The sequence below is a fragment of the Acinonyx jubatus genome, chromosome C1 (genome assembly GCF_027475565.1).
Source record: "Acinonyx jubatus isolate Ajub_Pintada_27869175 chromosome C1, VMU_Ajub_asm_v1.0, whole genome shotgun sequence".
In the NCBI taxonomy this organism is placed as follows: domain Eukaryota; kingdom Metazoa; phylum Chordata; class Mammalia; order Carnivora; family Felidae; genus Acinonyx; species Acinonyx jubatus.
In genome coordinates, this window is record NC_069381.1 from 184745730 (window position 1) to 184758506 (window position 12777).

Here is a 12777-nt window from a genome sequence, read left to right on the forward strand (position 1 = left end):
ACTGATAGAAGAGGTTTTAATTATGGACACCAATTCCTCATGAAACAGCAAGTCCAAGGTCCACCTTTTACTACCTGGGGCACTTGAGGAAGTTCCCTAATCTGCAAAATGGGAGCAATCCTGTCATTTTAAAAGTGTTCCTATGTACCAGGCACAGAACACACATAACTTCTCCTCCTTCCCACTGCCTGCCAGGGTCTATGCTGCTAAGAGTAGCACAGTTTTATGCATGAGGAGGCAGGTTTTCTCCCAGGTTCACCCAGAGGCATTTCCTAGATTGGAGATGAGTCAATCCATGACCAAACTTTGTTCTCTTTCCATTGGGCATGTTGCATCCCTCTGTCTCATTTTGCAGGGTGGTTCTGAGACATAAGTGAAATTATTGAACCTCATCTGCCACGATTCCTAACTTCTAGTAGGTGCACAAAACAAGTTAGTTCCCATTCTGTTTTACCCAGTATGGAGGTTCATTCAGCGGTTCAGTGATTTGACAGGGTTCAAGGTATGTGAGAACTGAAGCTATACCTGTTTTTATGTTTAGCTTCCTTAGATTTCTTAGCTTCCCTCTAGATGTTAGGCACACCTCCCAGTGCCAGAACTGACTTCTATGTTAGCTTGCTTAGGCCTAAACCTTGCCTGAATTCGTACTCTCTAAAAGCCAACCCTCAGTTTTCAAATTTTTACCTAAGTCAGTGTGAGTACCTGTTAAGGCCATCTCTTGTGAAGGCTCCATTCTGCACCCCTGACTTAAACTATTGTGAGATGCCTGCCTGCTATGACATGGGCTCTTCCCTGGCAGAATCCTTAGTGTCTATGTGCTACATAATGGGTGTCTAGTAAAAGCTACTAAATCACAGAAGGCATCAGTATCATCTTTATTGATTTCACCGAAATCCTAGTATGGTAGAAAGAATACTTAAGTTTTCTACAGAGCAAACTTGACCACTTCTAGTGCTTCTAGTATCTAACACATGTCCCCTAACTGGTACATAGTAGTGAGTTAATACATATTTGTTAAATGAAATCAGTGATCAGGAGCCAGAAAACGTGCAATTCTAGTTCCAATCACATCCTCTATGACTCTAATAATCCTTGTTCTACACACTTGACCAAGGACATACATGTAAGTTATTATTCACCTTATTTCTGGGTAATAATAACTACTGTTTATTGAGCACTAACTATGAGTTAGGCACTTTACTCACACTGTTTTACTTTGATTCACAACAACCCTATCAGATAGGGGCAATGTTATCATTCCTACTTTACCCTAGGGTCACCTAGCCAGGAAGGGGGTGCTTCAGAATATCCAGACCTTTTGGATTTCAAGGTGGTGCTCACAGCTGTATTCCATCTTACCTTCCAGCTATTAAAGGGCAAATATGATGATATGGTAATTAATGTCCTAGACTGGGGATCAGCTAATAACACTTTCCAAGTTCATCTCCAAATGATTATGTCCTTCTAACTAGACTTGGTCTTAGAATCTGTGAGCTTGATGACATGTTTTTGGAATGTAATGTGAATGGGATCCCAGGATGGGGACTGTAACAGCCCCTGCTTGCTACAGCTAATCTGTGAACCCTGATTGGGCTCATTACCATTGTACTTCTGCAGGGCTGCCGAAAGCTCCTGGGGAGTTACTATTAACATCTTTATTAACCCGTCCCCCTAATCAGTCAGTGAAGTTCATTTAGATACACAGCCTACTTTGATCTTCATTAATAGTTTCTTCTAGTTTCTACATTTATTTTTAGTTTTCTCATCTTTAATTTATTTGGTGGCAATTATTAGTTTTTATTGGGGAGGACTAGATGATCTTAAAGTAGTTAAGATTAGGAAAAATTGCAAATGAGTGAAAGCAGGTAAAAAAAAATTTTTTTTTTAATGAAACCCTGCTATATTCCTTCTCATTTCAAGAAAAAGGGCCTTAAGATCCCAAATATTGTGAAACTGGCTCAACCTAGAGTCTCCTCCCTACCTTCAAGGCCAGCGCCTTGTTCCACCCATCTCTGTAAGGCACAAAGCAAGACATGCACATAGGCCCTCTTGAGGTACTTTTACATTTTAAGGATAATGTTTAGTAAATTTATTTCATTTTTATTTTTTATCCAGGCATCAATTTTTCATTCATTTAACAAATATTTATGAATGCTAGGTACTAGGGACTAGGAGATTAAAAAATAAATAAGACATTGATACCTGCCTTCAAAGAATACAGTCTACAAGGGAAAGATATAAATAATACAACCTGGAAAGTATTATTCTAGCAGCATCCCCTGGGGACCTCTGGGAACACTGGGAAAAAGGCCCCCTTAGTTTGCCTGGGAAATTTAGGATTTTTTTTTTTTTTTTTTTTTTTTTTTGAGAGAAAGAGACAGAGCTGGGTCTCAAAGATGACGAAGTGGGCATTCTCCAGGTGAGCAATAGGGAAAGGACATTCCAGACAATGGAACTGGACACAAAGGAATAAGAAGGCAGGTTTATTTGATATTGTACCAAGCAGGTAAATTGCTCAAGGAAGCTAGAATGTTAGCTTTGTAGTGGTACATTGCTGGAGATTAACTTGGAAGGGTAGACAGGAACTAGATTGAGAAGTTCTTTGTAATCATCCTAAGGATTTAGACTTTGACCAATAAGCAAAGAGAAGGTATTGAATAATTTTTAACAGGGAAGTGATATGGAAGGATTTAAATTTAAAAATTGCTTGCTAAGGAAGGCACTTCTGATGAGCACTGGGTGTTGTATGTAAGTGACGAATCACTGAATTCTACTCCTAAAACCAATATTGCACTGTATGTTAACTAACTAAAGTTTAAATAAAAAAATAAATAAACAAAAAGCTATCATGATCAACAACAGCAACTAAATTGCTTGGAATGCCATATGTAAAATTAAATTGGTGGTGTAGCTGAACCCAAGTCTGTCTGCCCAACACACAACAAAGTCAATCACTAAGACATCAGATATGCAGCAAGGAGATCAGAAGCAATGTGGCAATGCCTTAGATTCCAGAAGACAGGAGTGCTTGGCTGGCTCAGTTGGTAAAGCATGCATCTCTTGATCTCAGGGTTGTGAGTTTGGGCCCCATGTTGGGTGGAGAGATTACTTAAAAATAAAATCTTAAATAAAATAAAAATTAATAAAAAATTATAGATTCTAGAAGACAAATAACGAGTGTCAACTAGAGCAGTGGCAATGGATAAGGAATGGAAGGGACAAATCTAAAAAGCATCTAGGTAGTTAGAGTCCAGGGGAGGTTGTAACTGATGGGATTCTAGTGGGTAAATGAGAGCCCCATTCACTGGCACAGAAAAGAAAGGGGGAAGGAACAGATTTGTGGAGAAAGTAATGAGTATAAGATTGGAACATTTTGAGATTTAGATATCTGTGGGACCACCAAATGAAGATATCTAAAAACCAATCAGAAATACAGGCTTGTGATTATAAGTGTCCAATGTAGAAATACAAAATTGGAAGGAATCTGATTAAAGTGGTATTTGAAGCCCCCATGTAAATTCAGTTACCCCAGGGAAAGTGTGAAGAGAAAGAAGACTGTGATAGAACCCTGGGGCACCAGTCCTGAAGGGTCAGGCAGAGAGAAAGGGGTCTTTGGAAGCTGAGAGGGAACAGCCAGAGGGGCTGGAGAAGACCAGGAGATGATAATAATCATAATACCATGAAAATCGTATGGTCATAAGCTCATTGGGGGACAGGCAATATATGTCTGTTCATTCCCAGGGCTGAGCACATGTGGTGGCCCTTAAACATTTGTAGAGACTATGGGGCAGTGGTAAATGTCAAATGATGCATCACCAAACACCATATGCACCAAAAGCCATGACCAAGTTATAGCTCAAACATCATTTGTGGAGGTGGACAGATGTTAAACATGGTACTCCCCTCCACCCCCTGCCCGGGGAGATGAGAGACTTGGATTATGCCCATTCCCTTCACCTTCTCCACCTACCAGGAGCAAGGCCTGGCCTCCCCTTCCTCTGCAGAGACCATTACCTTAGGAAGAGGCTTCAGAGGATGGAATATTTTCTTAGAATCCACAGAAAATTTTGATGCAGGGTTAGAAAAGTGATAAGCTATAAATGTGAGTTGGAGTGCCAGGTTCAAATGCCACGGAGCACCCCTCATGAGAGCATCATGGACTTTCAGCATCCTGCTGACAAAGCCCAAACAGAATCTAAAGCCTGGTAATGTAAAGCGCCAGAAGAGCCAAGTTTAGTCTCCTTGAGCCAAAGACCAAGGAAGTAAGCAGCGGTGAGGGTGTGAGTGTGGTTAAGGCAGAGGGAGGTCGGAGAAGAGCTACAGATTTTTGCAATGCAGTTTTAAGGTTACTGCTTGAGATAGTGAAATAAGGCTAACAACATTATCAACTATTTAAATATATGGTATCTTAAGAATGCATTGTATTTGGGAAATTCCAGAGGTGTAGTTCAGTAGGCTGCATTATAAGATAACCTTAGGGTGATTGTGGTAAGACTATAGAAACCAGAAAATGTTTTACCTTGAGCTAAGACTCAAGATGGTTCTTGTGATGTTTTATCAATCAACCAGCAAATCTCTATTGACTTGAATCTGTTGTGAAAAGAGCTTTCTCATTTCACTTATGAAATAAGATTCACGGAAAAAAATGTATTATTGTATTATGGTAGCAACACTTCTGCCCTCATTTTAATTTTATTCCATTTAGTTTGGAAATTAATATGTTCAGCTTTTTAAGTTTCCCTTTGCAACTTTCTTCACCTTTCCTACCTCAAATTCTAATTGAACTCAGATGAGAACTCTTATTAAAATAATTATGAAGAAAAAGAAAATTGTAGAAGGAGGAGATGGAGAAAAATTTAGTCTATTGATTTACCATCATTTTTGCAAAGAGAAGGAAAATAAGCTACCTATAGACCTATTATCTTAAAGGCTACTGAAGCCAGAGAAACAAGCTTGAAATGGTGCTGTGTAGGATGCCTATCTGTTTGTGGATCATTCTCTCATTGATCACTTGCAGCTTAACTACTGGGAAAAATCAATGGGAGAGAGGCAAGGTCATCCAGCATCAGGTTATCTCCAGGAGAGTGGAGGCAGGGGAGGGGGAGCAAGCATTGGGCTTTAGCTGTGCCTCAAAACAGCAATCTAACTGTACTCTACACACATAAATCCCTCCATTTCAGCTAATGTAGCTACAAAATAGATGGGGAAAGAGAATCAAGCACAGTCTTGGAAGACATGGAGCCTCAAATTCAATGTTACTACATTGCCTCCTGGGACAACTCTCAGGCAGAATTTATAAGGACTGATCTTTCCCTTGCCATGCTTCCTCTTTCACATCTTTGAAAAATATATTAAATATGCACTAGACACTATGTTCTGCAATTTTTACATATACTGATTAACTGAATTTTCACAACTAGCTTGTTTGAGGAAATGAGCCTCAGAGAAGTGTGTGGAAGTCACTGATGAGTGGTCGACCCTACCCTCCTTGCTAGACCAGCACCTTCTGCCTCATTTAGAGGCACACTAGAAACATCTGGAGATCATTAAGGACAATAATAACAACACAATAAGAGACCAATGCTGGGCTGTCCCCAGGCTCATTGAATCAGACTCTGCAGGATGGAGCCAGGGTTTCCTTTTGGTTCAAAACTCTCCCAGTTGATGCTAACATACAGCTTAGTCTGAGAACCACTGTGTAGACCATGCTGTCTCTCCAAAACGAGAGATGAAAACAAGAAGAAAAAAAAGAAAAAGGAATATGCCTAACATTTATTGAGCCCTTACCATATTCCAAGTGCTTCATCTTATCTAATCCTTCCAAGCAACTGGAAAAGTATTCCCATTTTACAGATTTGGAAACTTCTGAGTTACTTAACCATAGAGGTTAATTTCCCTCAAATCCCAGAGCTCACAAGTGGCAGGAGGGAGATTTGAACCTGTGTTTGGGCCTTTGTTCATGTTACTACGGCACACAGCTAAGAAACACACCTGTGGTCCACATTGAAGATTCAAAAGAAATCAAGTGAGGTTTGTAAGAACTAGAGCTTATAGCACGTTAGAATTTCACTATGATGCAATGGCAAATTATTGAAGGAGAACAATAAGGCAGAAATAGCTGAGACGCAAGAGTAGAGAGGAAAACCATGGCACATCAGACCAGAGAAGAGGCAGAAAGAAAAGAGGCAAAAGAGTGAGGAAATACATTACACTTACTACCATCCTTATTCTCACAACAACCCGATAGAGCAGAAATAATAGTTATCCTCCTTCTGCAGATGGGCCTGTGGGGTCCTAAGCAATACCCTTAGGTTACACAGCTGGTAAGTGGCATACTATGAACTCAAAACCCAGGTCCTGGGTCCAAAGCACACAGGATTTACATTGCTCATCACTTCTCAAAGGAAGAAAAAGAGGAACAGGATTTATTTTGTTTAATGCTGAGAGGCAGGCACTTTACATTCATTACCTCAGAAATCTCAATGAATTCAATGAATCACTTTGTCCTTGTGAGATGAAGATGACCTCCAACTTGAGTTTAGGTAACAGTCTGGCTATGGTTAAACTATCTTGTGTAAGGTCTCAGTGAAGCTGACACAGTAGTTTCAAACCCCAGGTTCAGTGTTCAAGCCCTAATTCAGCTAATTCCAAGCCCATGTTTCTAAAGAATAACATTTAAGTTAGAAATAGCTTTAAAATACTGAAGACCCAAAAACACAGTACACAAGGACTGTATGTAGGACCAGAAAAACAAAACATGGGAGAGCACTGAAATGGATTTCCTTATGTTGATTGGAAATTTATTTTAAAAAACTGGTTTAACATTGTTTTTTTGAGAGAGAGAGAGAGAGAGAGAGAGAGAGAGAGAGCACACACACACAAGTAGGAGAAGGGCAAAGAGAGGGAGACAGAGGATCCAAAGCAGTCTCGGTGGCATTGTGAGCACAGAGCCCAATGTCGGGCTCGAACCCATGAACCATGAGCTCATGACCTAAGGCAAAATCAAGAGTCGGCTGCCTAACCAACTGAGCCACCCAGGCGCCCCTGGAAATTGATTTATGACTGAATGAGGAAATATTTTAATTTTGTTTGGCCAGGGAAGAACTGTAAATAGGCAGCCAAAAGTAGTTTGGAAATAAACATTCTAAACAAATACCAGATATTCTTATTTTTACTGGTTATTTGTATTTAGGCACGATCATCTGAATAGAGAGTGACGAAGCGGTATATACAAGCACTTCCCTTTGTGCCCATCCGGGACTATAAACCTCCAGCAAAGTGGTTCTCATTTGATTACATCTGACCTTGAAAACTCCATGGAAATCACTTTCTTTGAACACTCCTTTCACTCTACAAAGTCTATACATTCTATTTTTTTAATTTTTTTTTAACGTTTATTTATTTTTGAGACAGAGACAGAGCATGAATGGGGGGAGGGTCAGAGAGAGAGGGAGACACAGAATCGGAAGCAGGCTCCAGGCTCCAAGCGGTCAGCACAGAGCCCGACGCGGGGCTTGAACTCGTGAACCACGAGATCATGACGTGAGCCGAAGTCAGACACTTAACCAACTGAGCCACCCAGGAGCCCCTATAAATTCTATTTTTAATTGAACTTACTTTTGAAGTTACAAAAGCATGTGTTTTTAAGAAAAATACATTGAAGACAATAAGCATAGAAGTACAGGGGTAAACCCAGAACCATTATCCCTATCAGATGCATAGTCTTCCAGGTCTGTCTTTAATGCATATACAGACATGAATATGCAAGTATTATCAAAATCATTTTTTGCCCAACTATGAATAAATTCTTTGTTGGGTTAACAGTCTTGGTGTACTCCATTCCTCTAAGAGCGGGAAGAAGAGCTCTTTTAAAAACAAAACACTTACATTTCAGGCCCAAGAAAAGCACAAGGAAGAAACATCATTTTAAATGAGAGCTGAAATACCCTTTTCTCAATCTGGAGTGGGAAATAGAGGGATTTGATAAGGAGCTTCAGTTTATAGCCCCTGCAGCAACTCTTATCTCCTGAACATAGAGTAAGCATTCAGTTAGTACTTCTTGAATGGATGAGAAATTGTCCCCTTCTTTGCTGGTTTTATTTGGGATTAAATAGGGTCGATACCAAGAATCATAGAAACACGTGTGTTCACATGTGAACGTTGTAAAGAGTGCTCCAAAGAAAATGACAAACTTTATCATCATCCATTTGGGGTTATTCAAGCCAGAATTCACTTTCATTTTTACTGTAAGTGACATATAAAATTAGACCCATCACTTTTTACCACTTCTGAGCCTTTGAGACTTTGCCCCATTGTTCATCACGTGACTTTTCGTGTGTGTGCGCGCGCGCACGTGCACACTTTGTTCTCTCAAATGAATTGTGGGCTCTGCAAGGTTGAGGAGGTTTCTTCTGATTTCTTTTGTATTCTCCCAGAACTTGGTACTGTTCTGCACACAGTAGTTGTTAAAAGTTTGACTTTAGTGAATACTGTGACCATATTAGTTTGCTAAGGCTGCAGTAACAAAGTACCACAAACTCGGTGGCTTAAATCACAGAAATCTGTGGTCTCACAGTGCTGGAGGCTAGATCTAGAATTGAAGTGCTGGGGGGCACCTGGGTGGCTCAGTGGGTCAAGTGTCTGACTTCGACTCAGGACATGATCTCAACGGTTCGTGGGTTCAAGCTCCGGATTGGGCTCTGTGCTGACAGCTCAGAGCCTGGAGCCTGCTTCAGATTCTGTGTCTCTTCCTCTCTCTGCCCCTCCCCTGTGCAGGCTCTGTCTCTCTCAGTCTCTCAAAAATAAATAAATATTTTTTTAAAAATTAAAATTGAGGTGTTGGGAGGATTATTTCCTTCTGAGGGCAACATCTGTTCCAGGCCTCTCTCCTTGGCTTGTGGCTGGCTGTCTTCTCCTTGGGTCTTTTTACATCTTCTCTTACACACGTCTGTCCCTGTATCCAAATTTTCCCTTTTTTTATGAGGACACCAGTCATATTGGGTTAGGGCCCATCCCAATGACCTCATCTTAACTAATTATAACTGCAATGACCTATTTCCATATAAGGTCAGATTCTGAGGCACTTGGGGTTAGGACCTTGACGTATCAATTTTAGGGGGACACAATTCAACCTGTAATAGTGACCTACAACAGAATCATAAAAATCCACAGTGAGAAGATGCCTTAAACATTGTTCACTTTGCTTATCTGGTGCCTGAACTCTCTTTGCCTGAACCAAGAAGAATGTGTAGAATTTTTCTCTTAATTTTTTTTAATGTTTATTTATTTTTGAGAGAGAGAGACAGAGTGTGAGCAGGGGAGGGGCAGAGAGAGAGGGAGACACAGAATCTGAAGCAGACTCCAGGCTCTGAGCTGTCGGCACAGAGCCCAACACGGGGCTTGAACCCACAAACTTCAAGATCATGGCCCGAGCTGAAGTCACAGCTTAACCAACTGAGCCACCCAGGTGCACCAAGAACAGTAGAATTTTAATAATATTTTGGCAATGGGATTTTAGGGTTATATTTGGTTTTTAATGTGTCTGTGTGTGCTTTCCAGAATGGTTCTCACTTCCTAAGCCTCAAAGTCTTCAGAACATCTGGAACAGGTAAGCACCACCTTGGAAAGCTGATCTTTCAAGCGGGTTTAGAGGAACATTTCCCTGGGTCTCAGTCCACTGAACACACAGCCCTCAGCACCTGGATCTCTGGGGCCACAAGCCCCAGGAAGATGCCTCTGGGAGAGCCAGCCACTTGTGAGTCTGTTAGTTTTTCTCTATGAACCATTTTACTTTCAGAGAGTTTGGTCATTAAAATTGTTTTGCGCCCCTCGACCATGCCAGAGGCCCTGAGAATGAGGGAGTGTTGGCCTGCAAGAAAACCTAGTGGGTTTATTATTCTGAAACACAGAGAAACCAAATAACATCATTGAGTGGCTATTGGGGGGGGGGGGTGGGCAACTTGATTCATGGAGGTCATGCTTTCCCAGGCCCTCTCCACGCAGTCTCAGCTCAGACCAGGGCAGACTTTTATTACCAGCTTTCAACAAATCCCTAGTTTCTTTTACAAAGTAAAACAGATAATAGAGACATTCCCGGAATAGTTAGCTAACTAAGCCGTGCCAGGCAACCTCAGGGCTAAGAAGAACTCAGTGTTTTCGGACAATGACCAATTACAATAACCAGTATTATTTGATCTGAGAGTAATTAGCTGAGGCTCTTTTCTTTTTGCTTCAGTGAGGAGGCAAAAAGGGCAGTGAGGAAAACATCAGAGACAGGGGGAACGAGCTCAAATGTCAAAGAAAACACACTCTCGCAGGTGGGGAGAAGAAGAGATCCTAACTGAACATTTGAACATTGTTCTTCCCTGAAAGTGTGGTAGGGCTTAACCCACCCAAATTTTGTTTGATTTTTTCATACTTAGACTGTTCGTGTGCTTTAAAAACCCTCCATGGAGAGTGAATATCAGAGCACAAAGAGGTCAGAACATAGAGCTGTGGGCTACCAAAGATGTCTTGTTGGAAGGGACAGGTCTCCTTGGGAGGGCTGCACTCTCTACTCTTATTTTCAAGCTCACTGTGTCACCTGAAACCACCCCCCCACCCCCACTGTTTTGGAGACAGGTTCCAGGGAACCACTGTTTACCATTTCGTTCAAGATGTGCAAACTTTCTCTTGCCAGTATGGTCAGGATCCCTAGCCCCAGCTAGAGATATGTGGGTTTTAGCACTGCCCTAAGGCTTTCTTCCATTCCACTATTGGCTTCCAAAATAAATGGTAACTCCAAACTTAAAAATCACCTTAATACCCTATGCTGCTGCTGTTGGCACTGTTGCAGGGCAAAAGAAAGTGCCACAAGCCTCCTGCTATCACCCCACCAGGCATTCCTTCTAGACCTAGCAGGACCTGGATCCACTGAATGTCCCTCTGGTTTTTCTGATCACACAAGAGACCAACCACCTCTGCCCATTGGCTTGTCCCAACAATAACTTTGCCTCAGCTCAGACTTCTGGCTTCTCTTTACTCAGGTCTTCAAATCAAAGACTAATGTCTAGAGATGTGCTGCTGAATACAGTAGCCACTAGCCTCATGTGGCTATTTAAATTTAACTTTAGTTGTTCAATTGCACTAGTCACATTTCAAGGGCCCAATAGCCACATGTGAGTAGTGGCTAACATACCAGATGGGGCAGAAATAGAATGTTTTCATCATGATGGAAAGTTCTATTGGACAACACTGGTCTAGATTATCATATGAGAAAATTCTTAGTTCTGAGAACAACTTTGTCATTGAACTAACATTAGGCAGAATGATTGCAATGGGCCTAGCAAGGTGCTGAATATATTATTTCATTTATTCCTCACAAACCAAAGTCCCATTTCAAAGAGGTGGAAACTGAACTCAAAGAAATGAAGTAACTTGGCCAAAGTCACCAAGCCAAGTAAAGTGAAGCCCAGATTCATCTGGCACACAGGTCTCTGTGACTTTGTCAATTGAGTCAGGTTGCAAGTGTGATAGATAGAGAGGGGCTGAAAACTGGCTTTTCTACAAGATTTCTGCGAGGTACAGAACTGTGTGTGTGGGCCATAAATACACCTCAGGGCATTGCCTGGGATTTGATGGTGACCCGATCAACATGGGCCTAGTAAGTACACACTCACTTGTTACATTGATTGGAAAATTATGGACAGCTTCTTTGAAGTTGTTTCTTCCTAGTATTGGATATATTTCTTATTGTGGGTTTCTGCTTTACCACGTCCTAAACTAGCAACATTAAAAAAGTACCCACTCTCCTATAACAACGATAAAGAGGTCATTATTGAAAAAAACAATGATATTTGAATAAAGCCTGCAGCTTAGTAGCATTGTGCCAATAGTAATTGCTCAGCTTTGATAATTTGACTATGCTTATACATAATGCTAACATTAGGGAAAGCAGGTGAAACATATAACTCTATGTGTACTATTCCTGCAATTCTCCTGTACCTAAAATTACTTCAAAATAAGAACAAATTGAAAAAAGAAATTGAAAAAAAAAATCCCTGCCTTTTTTTCTGTTTCTATGGATCTAGGGGAAAACAACAAAGAACCCAGGCAAACTAACAATGACCAGCCTTGCGCTGCAAACAGATAAAACTCTCCACTGCAAAGGTCAGTGTCGGTAATAGCAGTGGAGATTTTTATGCTCAGAGCCAGCCTGTGCTGAGAAGTCAAGGTTATTGCCTCAGGCTCCTGAGAACCACCAGATTTTGCATGTGTGGAGTAATGGCCAGTGGATGGAGCTTCACACAACCACAAAGCCTGATTTTTCATTTTTTCTTACTGTTTGTGTTTCTGTTCTGGACTTCTAAAATTAAATGTGGATGTCCTCACACCCAGCACTTCCTTTAGGATTCATTTACAATTTTAATTCTTTTTACAACTTTTGTAAGCGACGAGGTCTATGGCAACTCAGGTCTGCTGAATGAATGTGTTTTCCGTGCACACAGAGACAGGAACTCTCCCAGACTGCTGGTGGAAATGGAAATTAGTACAACTAGCTTGTAGTCTTAATAAAAAACTTGAACATGTTGTATGTCCTTCAACCTGGGGATTTCAATTCTCAAAATTTATACTAAGGAAACCACTGCACAGGTACACAAAGATTTCTTGTTGAGGGGTCACAGCATGATTTTAATGGTAGCCTCTCACACCCCAACAAAAAGGAAACAACTTTGATAAGGGTCTGGCTATGAAAATTATGGTATGCCCACATAACAGAATGCTATGCAGCTATTAAAA

General features: G+C 40.9%; 1 protein-coding gene across 1 annotated transcript in view; it reads left to right on the forward strand.

Annotated features, from left to right (window-relative positions):
• Window positions 1-12777, forward strand: part of CDK15 (cyclin dependent kinase 15) — an 86292-nt gene that overhangs the window by 51677 nt on the left and 21838 nt on the right. The window contains exon 11 of the mRNA XM_015075914.3: window positions 9559-9607. Coding sequence (XP_014931400.1) covers window positions 9559-9607 — 49 coding nt within the window. The remainder of the gene's footprint in view (window positions 1-9558; window positions 9608-12777) is intronic.